This window comes from Sebastes fasciatus, chromosome 2 (assembly GCF_043250625.1).
Source record: "Sebastes fasciatus isolate fSebFas1 chromosome 2, fSebFas1.pri, whole genome shotgun sequence".
Lineage (NCBI taxonomy): Eukaryota > Metazoa > Chordata > Actinopteri > Perciformes > Sebastidae > Sebastes > Sebastes fasciatus.
The window spans coordinates 38,484,438-38,508,596 of record NC_133796.1 but is presented as its reverse complement, the minus strand read 5'-3'; the positions used below and the strand labels follow the sequence as shown (position 1 = coordinate 38,508,596).

At 42.0% G+C, this 24,159-nt stretch overlaps 1 protein-coding gene across 1 annotated transcript in view; it reads left to right on the top strand.

Annotated features, from left to right (window-relative positions):
* The window catches only part of LOC141760306 (protein kinase C-binding protein NELL1-like), a 377,384-nt gene that overhangs the window by 128,224 nt on the left and 225,001 nt on the right, over positions 1-24,159 (top strand). The window contains exons 6-8 of the mRNA XM_074622982.1: positions 9,495-9,567; positions 10,157-10,239; positions 19,138-19,272. Coding sequence (XP_074479083.1) covers positions 9,495-9,567; positions 10,157-10,239; positions 19,138-19,272 — 291 coding nt within the window. The remainder of the gene's footprint in view (positions 1-9,494; positions 9,568-10,156; positions 10,240-19,137; positions 19,273-24,159) is intronic.

Genomic DNA, 24,159 nt, shown 5'->3' with positions numbered 1-24,159 from the left:
ATACCTGGTGTTCAAACCTCAGTAGCAAAACAGTACAGTGTCGGGTTAATTACCCAACTTCTGAAAAGCAGAATGAGCAAAAGGAAACGCATCAGTATATTATGGAATTAATTTCAACTTCTTTACGAAGAACTAAACTTTAAGAATGTCGTATGCTGTGAGGATCCTTAATGGTGCTTAAAGGCAGGGTTGACGATGTTCTCCAGTATACACTATTTGTTATATCGGTTGAAATGGTCTTTACACCCCGACAGCGATTCATTACTTATGAGCTCTGAAAAAGGACCGGAAAAGAGCCGTCATCTGTAGCTGCTGTAATCCTGTAAAAACGTCTACCAATCACTGCCTCGCGGTCCGCTTGGAAAGAACCATTTTTAGGGCCATTTTACAGCCGCTCCTTTGAGTAGCGCGTAACTGTTGTAATGGAGACGTAAATTCCTGCCGTGCTGGGCTGACACGCCAAGTCATGAGTGGAAAAATCCTACAAGACACAGGAACTCGGCTTGTGTCTTGAGGAGTTGTAGCATTCATTCACCGACAGCCTGAACTCTACACACACTGCTTCTCTCACAGCTAGTTACAACTGACTTCCTTTCACCGTCACTCCGTCACACACACACACTCCCTTGCTCTCACTGTTTGTGTGTCTGTCTGTCTCTCTCTCTCTCTCTCTCTCTGGACCACAAACACAGACACTAACACTAACATTAAGCACACAACCTACGCACTGAGTTATTCCTTAAAGGAGTTCGCTACTTGTATAACACATTTTAGTTTAAAAAACATCTTAAAAATACATAATTCCCCGATGTTTTGCCCTGGCGGGGAGTCATCTCAGGCCCGCCGGGCTTACAATATACTGGCGGAATCCCTGTATTCAACATAATTGAATATCGTTCTGTTATCGTGGACACGTGAGGACCATTATCATGGCCAACCAATATTGTTTCTAATGATAATCTTGTTATATCGCCCCAAGCCTAATTTGTTTATATTTAGATGCTTTTGCACATCTGTTTCCCGGAAGAATGGCTAAATAAGATGCTTTTCTCCTTTCATTTCTGAAGAAGGCACAACTGCTGCCCCGACATTAGCTGATGGATTAAAGTCTGCACTGCCAAGACGTTCTATAAAGTGCTCCTGCTAAATTTCTATCCTCGTTATGTTAGGAAGTCGTGTGCAGTAGTGCATGCCTCCCTCAGGTTTGAGTATGTACGCTACACAGTGAATGACATATACACACAAGTTTTTGTGTGCAATTTGATAGCCGATCCTCCAGACAATTGCAGCTAAAATCACAAGTTAAATTAACCTATCATCGTCTCTCATTTGAAACAAAAAGGCGTGCAGAAAAAGGCCTTTAGGGTGCTTTCACAAGCCAACATTTAGTCGGTTTTAATGAATCTCTGGTGCGGTTCGTTTGGACTGTTGTAAACACAGTAATGGTACTCTCACAACCGAGACCATCGCTTGCAAGAGGTTTCCTCGCGACCCCTTGCGTGGTTCGACTGCAGGGAGAATATAATCATGACATAGACACAGACAAACAAGGTTAACATGAGTGAGAGAGGACTGACCTGGACTCCTGCAGAAGTCCGATGTTTCGCTTGACATCTGGGCCGAAGAGAACATACAGAATATGCTGAATAAAGTCCACAAAAATAGTGACGTTTATAAAGTCTTTTGAGATAAACTGAAGGAGAAGGGATTCGTGCGCACAGTAGCTCGGTGCCGAGTCAAAGTGAAACAACTTCGACGGCAAAGTCCTCGATTCGCTGCATAGAAGTGGCTGCTCTCGAGACGCAAAACATAAATTCGCTCCTTCGTACACGCTCCTCAGCACTGTGTTACTATAGTGACTATAACTGGAAGGAAGTGCATAGACTATAGAAGTCAAAGTGATTTATTATTTTGTTTTTGTAATCTATCGAATTAAAAAGTGATTCATTATTGTGTTATGGTAACCTGTAGGAGGTTGAGCATGGAAAAGCTAAAACTCGGGACCTGTAGTCCTGTGACACAGGGGAAGTGAATCTTGATGAGCTAAAGCATAAAGATGATGACTGACGGCTGAAAGAAGAAGTGACTAAAAGGCCTAGACAGGTCCCAAGAATGAGCTGAGTAATGATGTTAACATGACCATTGTATGAGGAGGAGAGAGGGGAAAGGGGAAAGGGGAAAGGGGAAAGGGGGAGAGTGTGCGCGCACATCCTTTGACGAGATGAGAAAATGAGTCTACTTCTCACTTGATTTATTACCTCAGTAAACATTGTAAACATGAGTTTATGGTCTCAATCTCTAGTTTCAAGTCTTCTTCAATACAGCATGATGTTCATTTAGTAAATTATGGTCCCATTTAGAGTCAGATAGACCATAAAGCAGGGGATGATTTAGGGCGGGGCTACCTTGTGATTGACAGGTCGATACCACGGCGTTGTCCGGTCTGGGAGTTGTCCCTGTTTTCGTCTTAGAACTTTTACCCTTTCACAGTGTGTTTTCAGTCCATAAAAGTTAATTTTGAACAATTTGATCACCTAAAAATGTCTTATTTAGCGTTCGATTGTACTTGGTTCCCCACTCTCGTGTCACTTCCGGTTGCAAAAAAAAACAAGATGGCGACAGCCAAAATGCTGAATTCGCGACTTCAAAACGGCAATTCAAAAACCAATGGGTGACATCACGGTGACATCACGGTGACATCTCAACTTGTTGTTTGTGGTGAGTTTGAGCCTCTAATGTCTGCATGTCTAGTGGCACCAACACGTGACAGGTCAAAGTTTATTGGACACTGAGTGAGCTACATCATTACTGTCCATCATAGGGCTGACCCCTCTTTGTCGATCAGTCCACTAATTGGTCATTTTGGTCTTAGTCGACTAAGATTTCTTTAGACACTTAGTCATTTTTTACGCTTTTTTTCATGCTGAATGAGTTATTTCCTAGAAACGTCGGATCACATCTCTGGTAAACACAAGACTTAAAGTGGTGCTTTTGTGTGATTCGTTGCGGAGAAACCCATTTTTACTGATCCGTCGATTAAATCAACTAATCGATCAGTCGACAAAATCCAATGAGTGTTGGTCGACTAAGAATTTCTTTGGTCGAGGACAGCCCTAGTCCATCAAGGTGTCGTTTATTGCCTTGAAACAGTTGGCCTCTGTCAAATGGAGCACGGAGATGTGAATAAGTCAATTCTTTGTGGAGATCATCGGCATCATTATCATCCCTTTCTCTCTCTCTCTCTCTCTCTCTGTTCATCTGCCCTCTCTCATACTTGTTAATGAGTGTTTGTTGTTGATGCGTGTTTAGTCCTGGGAGATGAACCGCAGGTGGAGGTTAAGTCTTCAGACCCGGCTAGACCAAGGAAAGGTCATGTTGTGCATGATCAAATTGAGTAAATAGAATCACAGGAAAAAGCTTTACCCAGGATAATACTTCTGTCAATGTTGCCTGAAGGCGGAGTGCCGGCCAAATACGCCCAGCCTATTATTACTATAATAAACAAGCTAACTGGGAATTATGACTGTACAAGCGAGCAGACAAGCGTAGAGATGGTAATTCTATCAGCAATAACGGTGAGTGAACTTATGAACGTTTGGGGAAACAAAGAAACAAATGATGCATAAACAGCACATAAGCACACATACATTTGCACCACTTGTGAGGACCCTCATTGACTGTATTCATTCCCTCTCCCCAGCGTGAGTCTTATCCAAATCTTAAACCAATCCGTATTCTAATCTTATTTTTCATCTTTTTAACAGTATAAATACATCTGTTTCTCATACAAATGTGTAAAAACACACACGCACACACACATTTTTTTGTCTTGCATTTAGTCAAGACTACAATGCCGTCTGTAAGTATTTGGACAGTGACACATTTTTAATTGCTTTGTCTATACTCCTGCAGCACGTTGGCTATGAAATGAAAACGATGTTATAGTGCCGACGTTCAGCTTTACTTGATTATCTTCACATCCACAGCAGATGAACAGTGTAGGAACTGAAGCCCTTTTTTTATTCATCGTCCCTCAATGGGATGCTTTATATGTTTGGAGGAAACTCACAATCACTTGGACTGACAATACACAGTTTGGCCGTAAAAAACAACAACAAAAAAAGCCCTCGTCATCATCCTAAAATTAGATAGTGTGGTGGCAATAAACTATGTTCTTTCATGAAAACATGGGAGAATTACACGGTAAATGACGTAATACCATACGCAAGACATTGCTGATGTTGTTGTTGGCACGTGTGTTTACAAAATAGCCTGTTTCCACACTCTTTTTTTTACTATTTATTCCTCTAGGTGCAACAACAACTTTGCTCCATGTTGCAAACAACACATACAGTAAGGCCCTATTCAGACCTGGTATTAACATGCGTCCTCAGTGATCGGATCACAAGTGGACGGCTCTAAGTACAGGTGTGAACGCACTCAAGTCGCATTGAGGACGCATTGAGATCGGATCTTTCAGACCACAATCCGAGGTGGTCTGGGCCACATATGACCACATTCTTTTAGCAGTGTGTACGCGAATGCGTCCTGGGCCACATTAAGGACCACTGACGCCCGCCCGCCCGCCCGCCCACCCGCCTACCCGCCTGCCCGCCCGCCTGTTCTCTGTCCTCCCCGGCTCTCTGGAGCTCTGTAAGCCGGTGTTGTCTGGCAAAAGCAGCGGTGCTGATGGCGCGGAGGTCCCCGGGGACCGCCGGTACAATAACCTTTTATTTAAATGTTAATAAAATGTACCAGAATTCATGAATATGTAGGATATTACTACTGACATTCATGTAATATTACATCACAACGGCTGCTGTATTAGCCGTGTTTTTACTGCGTGTTTATGTGCATTATAGAGCGGGGAAGTCAATCGGATCACATGTGGCCACTGAAGACGCATGTGGAGACGCAGTCTAATGCCAGGTGTGAATAGACGTAGTTAAAGCTGTCCACTTGTGATCCGATCACTGAATCACTGAGGACGCATGTTAATACCAGGTCTGAACAGGGCCTAAGTTCCTGTTGTAATAGGCGACCCCTCCTCCCCCAGGTTTCCCCTCAAACCGTGTCTCGTATTTAGCATGTTAGATATCTGGAATGTGTCTGCGGGGAATCAACGCGAGCCGACGCCGATTCGCCTCTGATCGGGGGCTTTTGTCGGAGAGCTCTAAAAACTTTCCGGGAGTGGAAAATCAGGGCTAAAGTTTAATACAATTAAACATTCCTCACAGTAACTTTAAAGGTCACATATTATACTCCATTTAAACTAGTTATTATAGGTCTCAGACACCTCCAAACCATGTCTCTGAAGTTTTTTTTTCAAAAAAACAATCAGATCATGCATTCCAGCATGTCTCTATAACCTCTGTTTCAGCCCATTTCCAAAAGTGCTGATTTCTGTGTCTGTAGCCTCTGTCTCCTCCCACTCTGCTCTGATTGGTCAGCGTTTTCTGTCAATCAAATGTCCTCAACAACAGCGTCACCCTCCCCCTCCCTCCCGGAGAAGCTCTCTCTCTCTCTCTCTCTCTCTCTCTCTCTCTCTCTCTCTCTAGAGAGAGAGAGAGAGAGAGAGAGAGACGAGTGGAGAGATAGCAGCTAGAATAAAGTTTATAAACCACTTTAAAGTTTATAAACCAGAAACTTCACCCAGCGCACGTTACCGGAGGAATCTGATCAGAAATCGGCGACACATGATGAACATCTGCGGTCCAGATTCCAGGTTTTCCTGACGGTTTCTCTCAGGTAAATAATACTATTTATATCTCTGTTAGTTAACTCAGTGTTTACCTCATGCATCAACTCTGTAAACCGTAAACATACACTCTGTTTTACGTCTGTCTTTACAGATCCATCTGTGAGAAATGACCGACAGAATCATCCCAGAGGAGAGCAGACAGCTGAGAGCAGACAGCTGAGAGCAGATGGCTCTGTTTACATGGAGATACAAAGCTAACCCGGTAGCATGTAGCTAACCCGTTAGCATGTAGCTACATGCTAACGGGTTAGCTACATGCTACCGCTATGACACGGTGTGTAAACACAGCGACCATCAGGGTGGAAAATAGAAGATGTGAAACAGTAGTCAGTTCATTATTTCTGCTAAAAGATAAATGTATGGAAGATCAGAGTAATGGTATATTATTTACAGTAGTAGCTGTCTCTGTGTTACCATGACTACAGACCACCGGAGCTTAGCTTACCATAGTTTACCAGAGCTGAAGACTTTCTCCTGTACCATGTTAACATAACTGCAGGTGGGATGATTACAAATGCTGTGAATAATTAATATTGTCATCTGTCTACTCAAATAAAGTTTACAATACATGATGCAAGCTTTTGTGTGGAGTATTGCAGCCAACAACAGAACAAGCTTTTTTTTTCTTTCAGCATGTTTACTAGTAAACAGTCGAAATAACAATGGCGGACGCAGCTTGCTGAGCCGGCTACTCCGTGGGCGGGGTTACCAAGCCGGGGTATGGGGTGAGGGGGGTGCTGTTCTGTTTCACTGGAAACAGGAAAGCCATATATGGCTTGCATTTCTGCCTAATGACGTCAGAAGACTAGGAAAAAAGCGAATTTTTATTTCTGCACCCATTTCCGGACAAACGGAGGAGGAGAAAAAGAGAGAGGATGGTCTTTTATGATACTATGGTGGCCTGTAGACACACTGGGGACAGATATTGATGTTTAAAAGACATGGAAAAGTGCATTTTGCATAATATGTGACCTTTAAATAAACGAGGAATCTTTAGAAGTTGTGTCTGTCCACCTGATGAAAGTAAATTCATGATATTCACTATCTTTTAGCTCTGGTTTGGTCTCCCGAAAAAAAAAATAACTGGCTTTTGAGCTGCTAGTTTATTCAGCTAGTCAATAGGTTTGTCTGTCTGCCATTTGGTGCAGGGAGTTAGCGTACACTGGATTTACAGGTACGCTGAAAACATACAGAAAAACTCCAAACTATGAGTTAAAAGAGGCTTAAAGAATCTGCACAGTTGGTGATAATTCTCTGTGGATTCATCACTTTTAGCAACCTCTCTTTACTGTATATAGTCCTTTTATTTCATTGTTCTAAAAATATTGATTAGTGCAGCTTTAAAGCTGAACGTCAGCACTTTTCCCCCCGTTCATTTCAAATCCAATGTTCTGTTGTGCAGAGACAACACAATAGAAAAAGATCTGTCACTGCTCTGACTGTATATGACTTGAAAGCAGCTGTGTAATTGGACTTGTCTCACCACGGAGGAGCATATAGACCTTATTCCTGAATAGTGCTATTGAAACATATCTGCCATAGGGGTTGGCTGAGGCATGAAAAAAAAAATGTGTGCACGTTTCTGCCCGCGTGTGTGTGGGAGAGAGAGAGAGAGAGAGAGAGAGAGAGAGAGAGAGAGAGATTGTATGACTTCAGTTCGAATTACCTGCTGATCATTGACAGTGATGTGTGGTCAGGGCCCCTATATTACACCACCGGGACAGACATCTGTGATCTACACCCTCATTTTCATTCTGAGTGACACTGACAATCTCTTCTTCACCATCCACTGCTCACACAGCCTCTCTGTGTGTGTGTGAGGGTGTTTGTTCTCAATCTGTGCTCCAAGCCTGTTCGCCTCAAGGCTCCCTCCTCCCGTGTCTCTGTTTGAAAAGGAGGCAGGTGTTGCTTGCACACAGGCCAGCCAAATCACTGTAAAATAATTTCACATACACACAGAGCGAGAGACGAGATGATGCCAACTGCGCTTGAGGTGGTGAATTCTAATGTCCTTCCAGCATGTTTTCAGTCGCCACTTTGAAGGAACGGTGAAATTATATTACCCCCGTGTGTGTGTGTGTGTGTGTGTGTGTTATTGTGTGTGCGTGTGGGCAGCCTAGTGTTTTACAAGTTGGGTTTTCCATTAGAGAGGGTTTTTTTCTCCCCGAGATTGTTCTCTGTGGTCATCATGGAGCCCTCTGTTTACCAGCCCTGCACCTCTGGAGCCCGTCACTCACAGTGATTGACAGACAGTCTGTTAAAGGAAAGAACTCTATCGGTTATAGGCAATTTACTTCCCTCTATGTGTGAAGTACATTTGCTTCAGTTCAGTCAGGAATGGATGCTGTACTGTATATATAGTACGACAATAGTTTTTTTAATTTTTTAACATTTGCTGTGGTGGTTTTTCACCATTTCTAAAATACAAGAACATTCAAACCTACACTGTAAGTAATTTGATTGTATATTTCCAGTAAATTACTGGCTACTAGTTGCATTACTTTCACAGCAATTTACTGTATATTTTTTACAGTAAGTTATTGTGAAATGACAGCTGTATACTGTGACCTCACAGTAGTTATATCAGTATATTACAGGGATTTAGCAGTATGCTGCTGTAGAATTACTGTATTAGATAGATAGATGGATACTTTATTGATGAAATTTTGCTTAAAAGTAGCTTAAACAACACGTCCTAACACCAATACACCTTAAAATGAGACAAAATCGAATAGAATAAAATAAAGTAAAATAAAATAAAAATAAGATAACATAAGTACAGCAGTGAAGCGACAGTGTGCACATTTTTTTTACTTAGAAAAGTTGTATGGATAGAGCTGTATCAGTTTATTCATTCGCTAGCATGTTATGCTTACTTCCTGTGGCATGCGGTGCTTATGGTCCGTCAGTAATCTGCCGCAAAAGTTGACTTTTTTCAACGTACTCGAGGCAAGTTATGCACTGAAAAAAAAAACGTAAGGAAGAGATTCACCAACAACATCGGAGATGGCGGAGGTTCCCACAGGAATGAACGAACTTCCGGTTGATTTGCATACGTACACAGAGCTATGTGGAAACGAGGTGCAGGCAAGGACACTCCTTGGTTAGGTTTAGGAAAATATCTACTCGGTTAGGATAAGGCCACAAAACGTCTTAGTTAGGTTTAGGAAAATATCGTAGGTTTGGCTTAAAATAACTCTGGAAGTGGCGTTACCTCAGTACTTAAGTTACGTTACAGATAAATCAACGTTGACTTCTGGTTTCACACGGGACACGAACGCGGGTCTCCTAGGCAAAAGTCCGCCATTTTTTTTTACCCAACCATCCACTCCGTCCTCCTCCCTACACGGCATTTGCCGTTCTTTATATTTCCGGGTTCACAATTACATGAATTAGACACAAATTGATTTTGTGGGATATATTACTAATTACTGTGCATCACTTTCCGTAGGTACAGCTACGAACATGTATGAGACCAGCCTGATCTGATTTAGGACCACATTATGAAAGTGGACCAAACCAGAAATGAAAAGATCAGATTCAATGTGATTTGTGCTGTTCACAGTGTTATAAAATAAACAGATCTGAGTCACATATGTGCAACATGGTCATATTCTTGTCTGTCATGTTTTGTGCCATTAGATCCACAGAGATATTCCATGATCTTACCAATCGATGTTTATCATTGTCTCTTTCTGTCTTCTCCCTGCACCCCCTCCCTCTGTGTTTCCAGGGCGTTATCCAGGACGTGAAGCTGATTTTCGCTCCCAATGGCTACATCACACAGTGTCCCAACCTTAACCGCAGTGAGTATCGTGATGACACAGTCACACATAATGTTCTGAACACGCTCTTAGTAAGAGTTAAAGTAGAAAGGAAAAAAAAAGAGCACTCCCCATTACTGTGCGCCATTATAAGATTGGACTGCAATGAGCTATGTGTCAGCCGGTGGTGACCTCTCCTCCGCTGATCACAGATAAAGCCTCCCCTCCATTCTATCATCTTCCTCTCTCTCTCTCCAGTAATCTTCATTTTGCTTTAATTCAGATTCAGTGCAGCCTCCTCTCTCCCCGCCCTCGTTTCTCCATCTGTTTACTGTCCAACAGATTAAGATACAAGGCCACCGCTGTGCCACTGTCTCTGTTACTGATCAATAGGGCATGTAATCACACCTTGTCGCTTTATTATTGATACTAATGCCAGCCACAAGGCTAAGACAAAGAGTAAACAGATGTGCGAGGCTTCCCTTTTGTTTGCTGCCGGCCGACATGAGCTGCGTTCCAATACTTTTTTCTTTTTTTTTAAATAAATATTGTCTCGTATCTAAATGCTTCCCTCTTGCTTTTCCTCTCCTTTTTCCTCTCTGTTTTGGTGCTTTCCCTTTCCTCCGTTGAGCCTGTCCGACCTGCAGCGATTTCTTGAGCCTGGTGCAAGGCATCATGGACCTTCAGGAGCTACTGGCCAAGATGACCCTGAAGGTAAGAACAAGGAACAACCTCCCACACAGAAAACCACCACCAGCAGCTCAACAGAAAATGGTGAAAGGACTTGCAGCGGCTGCCAAACAAAAAACTGTAAAATTATAATATCCAAATTCAAATAAATGTTTAAATTTCCAGAAATTTCCAGTCAATGTTTTGCAGAGAAATAATGTTATTTTACAGATTTTCCCTAAATTATTGCAATCAAACACCTTCGATAAAGTGACGGGACCAGAAGTACTGCAGAGAAAAACAGTTATTTTATGTATTTTCCCTAAATTATTACAATAACAACTTTTATAATGTGCTGCAGAACTAGAGTTATTGGTGTCACAAATGTTTAGCAGACTTTACAGATAAAAGACAAAACAATGAATATGTAAAAATGTTGGCAACTATGTCAGTGTTAAATAAAAGTATCCAGTTAAAAGATCCACTAATATCTCTCCCAGTTGTAGCTGACAAGCAAATAAATAAATAAATGAAAATGAATAAATAACTCCCCTTCTCCACTACAGCCGGAGACAGCTGGATCCTTTGATATATTTGCCGCCTTCATTGAAGTGCATTGTTCTTTTCCCTCAGTATCTCATTTCTGTTTCATTTCAACAAGGCGGTACCTGAGAGAGATAGAAGTTATTGTTAGGAAACAAAAAACAAAATGAACATGCACCTTAATTTGTCTTTAGAAAATCTGATTATTGTGACGGTTGTTATTGTGAGTGTGGATTGAAGTGGTTTTAAAAGACCCGAAACCAGAAAAAAACAGAAAAGATATTAATGTGTATGTAAGAGGGAACAGCAACCTCTTGGTCCCAGAAGTCCCCATATTATTATTAGTATTTTACATTTTGCAGTGGCTCAGGATTAGAGTGGTGAAAGAATGGAACAGTTTTCACTTTGAATATACATTTTCATCATAACAATTAGGGATGTACCGATACCACTTTTTTTTCAGACCGAGTACAAGTACTTACATTTGGGTACTCGCCGATACCGAGTACCGATACCGAGTACCAATATGAGTACCGATACGAGTACCTCTCTGTGCCAAAAGACCCTCGTTAACAGCCAGCTGGAGGGTGTGAGCGACACACGACAGGCTGGGGAGTCCCGTATACGAGGCGGGGCGCTGCGACCGGCTTGGAAAGGCTCGGGGGAAAGGTGGCTCGCGGCCACATCTTTACAGCGCTCCCCGCCCGGACCTCGCCGCACCGTGGACAAAGAGCTCGCTGGGATGGGACCCCCTGCTCCCGGTGCTGCCAGGGTGTGGCTCAGCCCACGTCAAAGGCGCCAGTGGTCTGCGGCGATGTCTGCAACCCACCCGACCCGTCTTGAAACACGGAACAAGGAGTCTCACGCACGCGCGAGTCAGAGGGTGAAAGCAAAACCCTGTGATGCAAGAAAAGTGAGGGCCGGCGCGCGCCAGCTGAGGTGAGATCCCGGCCCCGCGGGGTCGGGCGCACCACCAACCCGTCTCGCCCGCACCGTCGGGGATGTGGAGCGAGGAGAGAGTGTGGAGAGAGGTTAACGTCACGCCACCGTAAAGTGGTATCGGTGCTGTTGTATCTGAGCCGTTTTGCGAGTACGAGTACATGAGCACAGTATCGGACCCGATACCCGATACCCGATACTGGTATCGGTATCGGTGCATCCCTAATAACAACAGAGGGAAATGTGAATGAAAGCATTATAGTTCCTCAAGAATGACAGTAAAGAAGAGTAGAGCTTGACCTTGTAAATTACAGTTGACACAACAACCTCAACTCAACGTCAGCTTATTGGACTCCCTAAAAACGTCGTATTTCACCCGAAGGCAGTGCCGTACAAAGTGTTGTGTGCCTGATGGGTCTCGTCACTTTTGGGGATTTTTTTGATAAGATAGCAAAACTGTAATATAAAAAGTTGTTTATTAACCCGATGTTTGCCTTAAGACCAAGATTAAACCTACAAAAACGTTCTCATCCCAACTCGTCACGCCCCTTGGCGTCACATAGTATTAGGGAGTCCCGTCCACTTACTTGCTTGTTCTGGAGCATTTGACCATATTACACCGTCCTCATCAGCAGATTGAGTTTGCTCCGTTTGCTCCGTAGAACTAGAACTGAAACGACCTTGAATTGAAGAAGAGTAGAGTTCTGCTGTTAGGTGAAAATCTTTTGCTTTCACATCAGTTGAAGAAGGAAAGGAAGGAAGGAACAAGGGAAGGATGAAAGCTTGTATGTTTTATGAGCTTATCTCGTTTTATTTGAGGCAGCAAGAGTTCAAACCTTAATTCAGTTTGAAGGTCATTCCCTGTTTGGTGGTCTATAAAGTGTGTTGAGTGACCGGTTAAGGATACAGAGATGATCAACACAATAATTCAGAAGATATTTTGTGCCCGTAGCTGTGAAACCTTTGCACGACTCAATAGTTGGGTTGTGTTTTCAACATAATTTGTAAAGTCTTGTCTTATATGTATTGTATTTAATATTATAATTGAATACGTATTTTAAAGGTTTTAATTTCAGCCGTCAATCGATTAAAATGTTTAATCACTATTAATTGCATGATTGTCCATAGTTAATCGCGATTAATCGCCCATTTTTTATTTGTTCAAAATGTACCTTAAAGGGAGATTTGTCAAGCATTTAATACTCTTATCAACATGGAAGTGGACAAATATGCTGCTTTATGCAAACGTATGTTTATATTTCTTATTGAAAATCAATTAACAACAAAAAACAATGACAAATATTGTCCAGCAACCCTCACAGGTACTGCATTTAACATAAAAAAAATACTCAAACTCAAGCCCAACAGGCAACAACAGCTGTCTACCCTCTGGGGTTTAATACATCTGATCTTGAACTTCTGGCTCCATGTCATTGGCTTCTATTCTACGTTTAACCACAGTATTTGGGATAAAGACATTTTAGTCATTGAGAATTGCTTAAATGTAGGTCAGACATTCATAATACTGACCTTCACTTATTGTTACCGAGCAGCTACGTCTTTATTACGAGCATATGCAGGGGTGGAGCAATGCGTGAAATAACTGCTGTATTATCTTGTTAAAGTGATTTAGATTCTAATGTTTATTTCCCTGCCCTGCTGCTACTGTCATTGTAATGAATTTCAGATGCTAGAGGTTAGGTTTTTTTGGGCAGTACACACACACACACACACACACACACACACACACACACACACACACACACACACACACAGACACACACACACACACACACACACACACACACAAGGGACCGATGCATTCAGGGTTCAGTAAAGTGTCAGGAAATGGCGACTGCATTGGCACAACAGGCGGCTAACAGGTGGTGTGCATTCTGCAGTGCAGCCATGGGGGAGAGCTTGAACCATTTCTAAGACTAAACATCTGCATAACCGTGTGTGAGTGTGATTGACTTTTTGTGTGTGTGTGTGTGTGTGTGTGTGTGCGTGTGCTTCTATGTGCATGAGTGAGCGCTATAAGGTGGGAGTGAATGAAGCAAGGACATCTCAGCGGGCAGGCGAGCTATAGAATAATTCTGGGTGTAAATAAGGGTGAAATGAAGAACATTACCCTACCGCTGTGTCAACGCTTCCCCCTTCACATGAGTGCACCTCAACCTATTGCCACCTGACCTCATTGCATCCTCCCCGCTGTGACTCATATGAGCAGTCACCTCCAGCGCTAAATGTTATGCTGTATATAGAGATTGGAGGAATTCAGCATGAGGTGAATAATTGCTTGGTCGGGATGATGTCAAGGCGAGGTGAGATGGCAGTGTGATCCACCGTCTGTGGATTAGCGTGGCAGCATTTGCCTGTAATATACCCGTGTGGTTGTGAGAGGCCAAAAGACATAGTAGTAATGGCTCAATACTACTTTTTTCTGATACCACAACATGGAATATCAACACAAATACCAATCCAATATATATATCTTTTTTTCCTCCAGTGGTATGTAGCCATGTAGATTGTTTTGTTGTTAGTTTTTCTGCTATCTGTCTCTCGGATTTCTGTTTATACAATAAAGGTGTCAATGGAGGAATTTTGATTGTGCTGTTGACAGCATTGAGCAGTTTCTTCCAGAGGTTCCGTCCAGAATCAGTGTCCCTGTTAATCTGGATTATCCACATACCTCTCCGTCAACGAACAATTAGTCCCAATAAAAATGGCTGACATCAAGGTCAGAGACCAACGTATCCTCATGAAATTGTTCAGATTATATTATTCCTCATTTTTTGTACGTTTTCCTACTAATATCCAACAACACGTGTCAATTTTCGCTAGTTACATGCATACAGTCTTTTCAAAATAAACTTCTGTCTTCTCAGGAAACTCCTTGGTTAGGTTAAGGCAACAAAACTGTTTACTTAGGTTTAGGCAACAAAACTACTTACTTAGGTTTAGGCAACAAAACTACTTACTTAGGTTAAGGCAACAAAACTACTTACTTAGGTTTAGGCAACAAAACTACTTACTTAGGTTTAGGCAACAAAACTACTTACTTAGGTTTAGGCAACAAAACTACTTACTTAGGTTTAGGCAACAAAACTACTTACTTAGGTTAAGGCAACAAAACTACTTAGTTAGGTTTAGGCAACAAAACAACTTACTTAGGTTTAGGCAACAAAACAACTTACTTAGGTTTAAGCAACAAAACTACTTAGTTAGGTTTAGACAACAAAACAACTTACTTAGGTTTAGGCAACAAAACTACTTAGTTAGGTTTAGGCAGCAAAACTACTAGTTAGGTTTAAGCAACTATATAACCCCTTGTGTAAGGTATAAATCCATTTTAAGACGCAGGTTGAAAAATACCACTATTTACTTTTACTCACTAAAACGCTTGTACAGACGCACACCTATTCTGCTAATTAAATGTCAGTTGCCATTGTGTAGTGAGTTTTCAACCATGGGAAATGAGCTGGTCATCATAGTTGCTTACAACAATGTTGATTCCTCACTTTTCCTTCATTGTATTATTACAATATTTATGCTGACTTTGGAAGGCTAATAGAAAAGGATTCCCCCACTTGCTGTTAATCCAAACACATCCTCACCATCACTCACATTTAAAGATGCATTGATCTGCAGTATTAACCCTTTAAATGTACCATCAGGTTTTGGAGTCACAATGTGTTTTTGTTTCATTGTTACGGCTTAAATATGATAATTACTTGAGGGCAGACATCCCCGATATGAATACAAACAAAATCAAATTAATTCCTCCTTGGCTCAAGACTGATTGGTCCCCAGAATTCATACATGTGGGACAACCTTTAGATATGCAGGCAAACAAAAAAGATTAATGATCATCTTTTCCCTTGCCCTCCTTCAGCTCTTACTGTATTCTTCTATGTCCCTCTGCCTCATGTATCAACGGAGCTACATGCTTGTTAGCCTCTGACTCCTTTGTGTGATATCGCCGTGCCATTTGATGCTCACACTGTACAGGAAAGGTATTCCTCGGCGGTGCCTCAAGGCAGCCTCCCAGTCTTTGAAATTGTATTTCAAACATTTTGTTTAGGGGCTTTGACAGGACACATCTCCAGTGCTCACAGCTCACACAGCTCTCCAGCAGCCAGCTGGGACTCCTCTAAATGAAGTAAAAGGCCTAAGTGGCATCCAGCATTTTTCTTTTTTCACTGAGAAGCCTCCATCACTTCGCATCAAGCCCTTTCTTTCTGACACCGTGGCCGGGGCAGGTCTCAGAGGAGCAGAGGGGGCGGAGGCGCAGCGCCAGAGCAGCCTTGAGTGTCTTAAGTGGACCTACAATTTCTGAGTTGACCCACGCTGCTCAGATCAATTGAACCTTTGAATTCCCCCACTTTTCCACCTTTTCAAACAACATCTGATTGCTTATGTGTGGGTCAGACAGTTCTTTTACTTTATAGATATATGAATTTATATGTGAATTGCTGTTTGTGTGTAAACAGCCAGCTGCTATTCAAGGCCGTAAACTGAGCTTTCATGGATGCAGTGTGCTGTTTTGCTCAGAAAAGACGTGTGTAGATTATATATGAATACAAGCTGAACCTTGGTGGATGTTGATTTTCAACAGGAAAAAAAAAGAAACATTACATTTAGTATATATTTACATAATGCTGCATGTGGTTAATTTGAATGATATTATGGACAGGGTTAAATTGTTGGCAGTGGCGGGTGAAATCGTCAGGCCATCCACCACTTTGGCAGGCATGGAAAATGCTAGTGATGGGAATAGAGAACCGTAGTTGTCAGATTTCTTGGCATCTCATGCCTCCGTGACTGTTGATTCCTCTTATTGACGCTTTCCGACAGTTACGCATGCACAATGACGTAACGGCATGCGCACGCTGTATCATGTTTCGGTTTGTTTGGGACCGGAGGCACGGCGGAGAGAAAAAAAAGTGCTCAAAAGCATGGTGCTACTACTACTAAACCTGATGGGGGACACATCTTATTTTTCCCCTGATAATGCGACACTGGGAATAACAAATCTGTGTTGTAATCGACAGGAGGAGAGTTAGTAACGTTACCTGTTCGCAGCCAGTGGGCAGCACTGTCCTGCTTGGATAAATAACGGAGCTACTAGCGTTAACGGAGGTGCCATTGAGTTACAATTATGAGGCGTTCAAACTCTGCTCAGTAAAATGACTATTGGGCGAAGGTAAATTACGTTATCACGATGTGTTCAAATGTAATGTCGTAAAATTACGTTTTTTTTGGCGAGAAACCTGAATCAGTTCAGTTGTTTGAAGGAGATGTTTTCACAACAATATAAAATAGATATTAGAGAGAGAATTATGACCTGTTTAACTTCCTAACAGCTTACCAAGATTTTTTAATGAGAGGAAATATTTAAATAATCATTTGAATTGTGAACAGATAACATTTCTAATTGACAGACAAAAAAAAAACTTGTCTGCCACAGTGGCAGGAAGTGAAAAACTGGAATCATCCATTGGATCAACAAGATGCCAGATTGACGTTTTATCTCCTTTGCTACAATATCGACGTGAATCCCTCCTGCACCAGTTTGAGTTCAAACACTCAAAGCAGCATGGCTGATGAATTAATTCTCTTAGTCTCCTAGAGATGACATTTACCGTATATACAACGAAAAATACATTTGGAGAGGAACACCTCAATTACCTTTTTCATGCCTCCAAGCCGGAAACTTCAAGATGTTTCGGGTTGTGTGTGTGTCTGTCCGATCCGTTCTTGTGAACACGATATCTCTGGAACGCCTTGAGCGAATTTCTTTAAATTTGGCAAAAACGTCTACTTGAACTCAAGGATAAACCGAGGTCACTGTGACCTCACAAAACACGTTTTTGGCAAAACGACAAATGTCTAACAGGATAAAATGATGAAGTGATGACATTTTGGACAGACATGGATGTAAACTGCAACTTGACTGGTCGGCGGAGGCATAGTCAGTTTGGAGCAAGTCATAGTCAAGTCAGCACACTGACACCCTGACAGCTGTTGTTGCCTGTTTGGCTGCAGTTTGCCATGTTATGATCCAAGCACATTTTTTATACTAAATGCAGTACCTGTGAGGGTTTCTGGACAATATCTGTCATTGTTTTGTGTTGTTAATTGATTTCCAATAACAAATATATACATACATTTGCATAAAGCAGCATATTTACCCACTCCCATGTTGATAAGAGTATTAAATACTTGACAAATCTCCCTTTAAGGTACATTTTGAACAGATAAACACTGTGCGATTAAATCACAATTACCTATGGACAATCATGCGATTAAATATTTTAATCGATTGACAGCCCTAGTGATTTAAGCTACTGATGTGAATTTAAATAAGTGAACATTAACTTTCGGTTTCATACGGGACACAAACAGCGGTCTCCTGGGTGAAAGTCCTGAGTTTGTATGACACATCCCAGACCTCCTCCCTACGTGATCTTCCGCGGACTATCATTATAAACGTATTTATGATACGTCAAAAATAAAAGTAATCTGTGACAAAATATGTTTCCCGCAAAACGTAATTCACAATGCAGTTTCGTTGTATCGGAACATCATTTTTAGGAGACCGGGCTGTCCATTTGTAGCAACTAAAGCGTGACTAACATTTTTTGAATGGTTATGTTTAGGCACTCACAGTATTTGGTTAATGTTAGGGAAAGGTCGTGGTCTTGGTTTGATATTGAAAAGGTCAATAGCGACTTTGACGCACGAAACAGGGCATGTTCACTCAATTAACATCAAACCAAAACCCAGATCTTTCCCCGACCTTAAAACAAATGCTTTCGTTGCCTAAACCACACACACAAGACTCAGGATGCGAACCCCAGTGTGAAGTTCTGTGCTCCTCCCCACGACCTCCGTGCGGACTTTCATCACTGGACAAAAAAAAAAAAGCCATTGGCTGTGAATATGATCCAGCCAGCAATAACATTCCTTACAAAACACACTTGGCGAAACAAATCAGTAGTATATAAACAGAAATTCTAAGAGACGGGGTAGTTTAAATCCTGCTTTAAAGTTAATCCCCGATTGGTGCAGACTGCCCTCTGTGCCCCTCCCCGTGACACTGCCTCGTGTCAGTCAAAAGATGCATCGCTTCAGTCGAGAGACAAGCGTGGATTGTTGAGCGTGAAATAAGCTGAGGAGGAAGGGCTGATCAGTGTGGGGGAAAAAAAAGAGGAGTGAGGCAGGATCGGGGCTGTCAGTCCTGGCTGTCATTTTCTCAGTAGATTATAGCCTGAGGTCTGAAGCATGAGCTGCATGATGATCACTTATTATTCAGTGTCCTTCTAATGAGTGACTCCCAGCAGAGCACCTCTCTGTGCAAAACGGACCGGGGGCACGCTGGGGGCGGGTTAACCTGCGTGCACACGTAGACTTTTGATTTGGTTTTGTGACTCTGCGTGTTTCTGTGTTCGTCCTCAGTTGAACTACGCAGAGTCCAGGCTGACCCAGCTGGAGGGCTGTCACTGCGAGAGGACCTGCAGCGCCAACGGCCTGGTCTACCGGGACAAGGAGCTGTGGGTGGAGCCGGAGAACTGCAGGAACTGTGCATGTAAGGTGGGTGTCGCCCTCGTCCTCACGATCAAAGTTGAGTGAGGCACCGGCTTTCAACTGTATCACACTGTAAAATAAATCTCCCATCATATTCAAGTCAATTTTATTAGCCTAATATCACAAATCACAAATTTGCCTCGAGGGGTTTTACAATCTGTACAGCGTGTGACATTGGATTCTAGCAATGTCATAAGATATATATCATATATCACAGACATATCACACGAAAATCCATCTTGTGAGGCTTCAGGTAATCGCGTTTGTGACCGGCAAGCCAGAGCACGGACCGATCGACGTACTGCGAGGAGCTACTGGCGGCTACAGGCGTGGCTTAGGTGTGTGAGACAACACAGAGAGGCGGCTGTTAGGCTGCTATCGAAAAGTCCTTTTTAGCTTAGGAAGGTTCCTACGGGAGTAGAATAACCTGGAAGTATCTCAGTAGCAGCCATGATAAGAGCTGTTCAAGTTCTCTAAATGCTAAGGAAAGGTACTTCAATGCTTCCTTTCTTATCTCCTTTAGCAGAGGATACACTGGACTATCCTTTACCAAATGAAAGGATATGATGGCGTTCCACAATTCCTTGCGGCTGCAACTTTTAGCAACGCACCATTCGGCCGTGTGACAATCATTTTGTTTCACTTTATTTCTGTTTATTTCGAACGTGTAACAAATACCTAAGTAAACAACAAAACAAGAATAACAAATCAAATGAACAGTCAACATATAGAGAACTGTCCATAAACAAATAATCTACATGAATGAATATTACGTCCGAAAAGGAGTAGGAAGAAATGTACATTTAATGCTTTTACTCCTTCACCATAACTAAAAAGAAACTGAATATTTATCATAAACTGTTGTGGTAGCCTATAGGCTATTCCTTTTTTTATTTCAGTTCCAATTTTGGTAATGAAATGATATTTTTCACCGGTTGTCCACGTTAGGTCAGATAATCTTTTATTATACGTTGATGTAAAGTGTTTCAGCTGCAGAAGGACCTGCGGTGTCTCTCTTTCACACACCGCAAGCGAAGCAGTCGGTCACTGAAAGAGCTATTTAAGAACGCACTAGGCGAATATGCGCCTTTTGTAGTCCATCTTCAGAACATTGTAGTTTCACCACGGCAGACCCGCGTCACTAACATCCGCCACCGTCGCATCATAATTACGGCGCCTATAGTGTAAATGCAGTCGGATTGCCTTAACGCCGCCGTTGTCTTTTCCTAACTCCTTCTGAACTCTCCTTCACATCTTTCCTTGACCTCATGATGTTTTCCTTAGAGGTCAAGGAAAAGAGGTTAGGAAAAGACCTTAGGACGTCATTTTTTATTTTACTTTTCGACCGCAGCCTCAGCAACAATGGCGGCTCCTGAAGAGGTTAGCGTTTAGCTGCAATAGCATCAGTTCTATCAGAACTGGAGAGTATTTCTTCATTGAAAGAAGAGCAAAGAACAGCACTGAAGGCTTCTCTCGATGGAAAAGATGTTTTCGCTCTTCTCCCGACTGGCTTCGGCTGGAGTTTGATTGCCAGATGGTTCATCCAATCACCTGCCAAATATATTTGAAAAGTGACTGCCCTTTTCCAAACAGTTTCCAATGACGGCTTCTCAGATGGTTCTGTCTAACTAACCATCTGGCGGGTCAGGCGGGCATACAACACCCTCTGTCCTTACATCCCCGGATAACGGGGGGGGGGGGGGGGAAGCTTTAACCATGAAAAAATGAAAGAAACCTCAGAGCAAAGAGGAGGGATCCTGTCCCAGGACAGACACACAATAGATGTCATGTGTACATATTGGATAATTTAATCTACTTTTTTAATATGATTGTCTTCAAGTGAAAAAATAAAGATAAACGGCCGCTGCAAGAACATTAAACCAACCTGTTTTCTGTAGAAATTACTGCTAGTATCTTGAGAGGAAGCAATTTAGTGTAAGCTTATTTAACCCATTAACATGAAGTCCCCCCTTTTTTATTTATCTTTTATTCAACCAGAAAAGTCCCATTGAGATACATTTTTTATTCTGCCAGGGAGTTATAAAAAAAAGGGCAAACGGGGACAGATAACATCACAGCGCAAAACATACAAGAAAACAACAACAGACGCAAAACACACAGGAATCAGAGGCTAAAATATTCAAGGCAAATTAAATGGCACTTGATAAAAGCAACAACATTGACCTGTAAAAATAGATTTTAAAATGTTTTTAAACCTGTCAAGAAAGGGTAAAGATTTCAAGTCAAGTATGCCTGGCAGCTCGCTCCGAGCTTGTGGGGCATGAAAGGAAAAGGCAGATTTAGCCTGTAGCTCTGTTTGGGTGATTGGGACCATGAGGGGAATTTTCTCTGATGGTCTGATGGATTGTGCTGCAGCTACTGGAGTAATATGTCAGTTAACTGGATACGTACTGCGGTAATTTACCCAGTAAAACAGTTTTTTTTTTGCAAAACAAATAAACATATTGGCTTTCTCCATAAACACAGTGAAGTCCTTTTATTTCCCTTAAGTAGCTTTAAGATGATTGAAATCATCTTATTCAACACCGTCTGACATTACCTTATTTTTTTAATATTTTTGTGCATTCATGCCTTTTATACTGTAGTGACAGTAGAGAAATGAAGGGAAAGACAGATGGGTAATAAACATTCCGTTGCCAGATGTGAACTGAGGACGTCGCAAGTCCTGGTCTGTAAACCACCAAGGTGCTCCAACAGTATCATATTCTGTATCAGCTGCTTTCTGCTCTTCAGCAGAAGCTATATTTCGGGCAACTGTAGCTCAGTTTGTAGAGCGGGTCGTCCTTTAACCGTAAGATTGGTGGTTCGATCCCCCAGCTCCTACTGTCTGCATGTCAAAGTGTCCTCGAGCGAGACACCCAACCCCAAGTTGCTCCCCGGGCGCTTTACAGCAGCCCACTGCTCCTAATGCTTAGGATGGGTTAAATCAGTGGTTCTCAAACCAGATGTCGGAATCTCTTTCACTGTAAACAAATTGGCTCTGATCGTCTCTTTATAAATCCGTGGTAGCGATGGTGTTCATTCAGACAGGTAGTCTGTAGGTTTACAAAATGGACAGATATTTGACAGGGACAAAAAGAAAAAGATGCTTGGGAGATGAACTTGACAACGTGCTCATCTGACGCCAATCAAAAGAAAATATGAAGTAGGGTCGCACCGAGTAGTTCAAAGCTTCATTCTGAACATATAAAAACATTAGCCGACCTTCCACCTTCTCTTCCCTCCTCTCTCTCAAACACACACAGAACATCTCTGTCCAAAAGTCCAAATTTATTGAAAAAAGAGAGATCGTAATTATTTCCAGTATTCACTCCATGTTTTTATCTAATGAAATATTCTGCCTCGGTCCGTATCTTTTAATCGTTCAACCTTTCAAAAACAACTGTTTCACTGTGGTTAAACCGTGAAAATATTTCTTACTCCAAAGGAGGGAATGACAGAAAAAGTTTGCAGAGGTCAAATTTAGTGTACGTACCTGTATGTATAGGATTATTGTAATAAAGTTTTAAGTTAAGTTTAAGTTGTTTTTTTCTAAAAAAGTTTAGTAACACATTGATCTGTATTTGAAAGCGGTTGAAATTGTTTTAACCAAATGCAGATCTTTCGACTTTTTAAAGAAAATAAGAATTTTGAGACCTGATAATATGAAGAAATGTCCAGTGTGTCATATGAAATCAAAGGAGAAATCGTAGTAGTCGAGGGGAAAGTGGGTACACCAAAAAGACAAATCACCAGATTTATAACAAAATAGTCTCCGGAACACTTTCAGCATTAGGCGTAGATTTTTTTCATTTAATGAGAAGTCACTACAACTCTTATTTCCTCCACTCTGAACACTTAGCTTCCTTAACTTGTCTTCCCATCAGCCCTCCCTCCATCCCAGCCCCTGCATCATGTCTACCCTGCCTCCTGCCCGCCCCCTAACAAGCGCCCCCTAATAAGCCTCACTGCTGTACTCATACATAGTGTAGGAGCCAGACTTTGAAATGTGTTGAATCAGGCCATCCCTGGCCCCGGGGAATTAGACTTGCTGCATCATTGCACATCAAGCACAGGGTGGAGTTTAGTCGGTCTGATTTCCTCCTGCGGACATGCCATTAACTGATAACCGCGGCGTCCTGGGGGAACCATTTCCGATGACTCATGAAATGAAGAGGCGCTCGCAGAGAGAGATATCAGCCTCAAAAAAATGAAGGCAGTCCTTCAGGGCCTGAATAACTACCTGCTATCAGCGGGGCGCTCGCTTTCAGTAGCCGCCATCCAGCGCTCGATGACGAGTCTGTTATCTGATAGTATGACATTATAATTTACTTATTTTTTATATACAGTATATGATAGCTTTCAGTTTCAGATTGCTGGTGATTGGGAACAGGTTCGGGTTGGTTTGCATGGTGCGAACACTGCAAGAGCATTAGACATTCAGGGCTGAGTAAGCAGCATTGGATGAGAGTATACATCACACTGCATGTGTTAACTGTTAGTGGTAAAGAGTGTTTTTTTTCCAGATGAAAATATATAATTCCACGAATGCTTATGCAAATTGAGACATAGAAAGACGTAGGAGACGTGTACATGGTGGATTTTTTTGGCACTGCTATAGGCAAAAGCCTTTAATGTTCACATTAGGATTGGGACGATTCACTCATCTCCCGATTCAATACTTTCACGATACTTGGGTGCCGATTCGATATGTATCGCGATTTCTAAGTATTGCAATTCTACAAGTATTTCGATTCGATATTACGATCATTGCGATTTTTACCTCAGCCATGGCTGAAGGCCTAGGAAGGAAGTTATGTTGTTTGTCCGTTAGCAGGATTACTCCAAAAGTCCGCGATGGATTTGAATGAAATGTTTTGGAGGGGTGGGGAG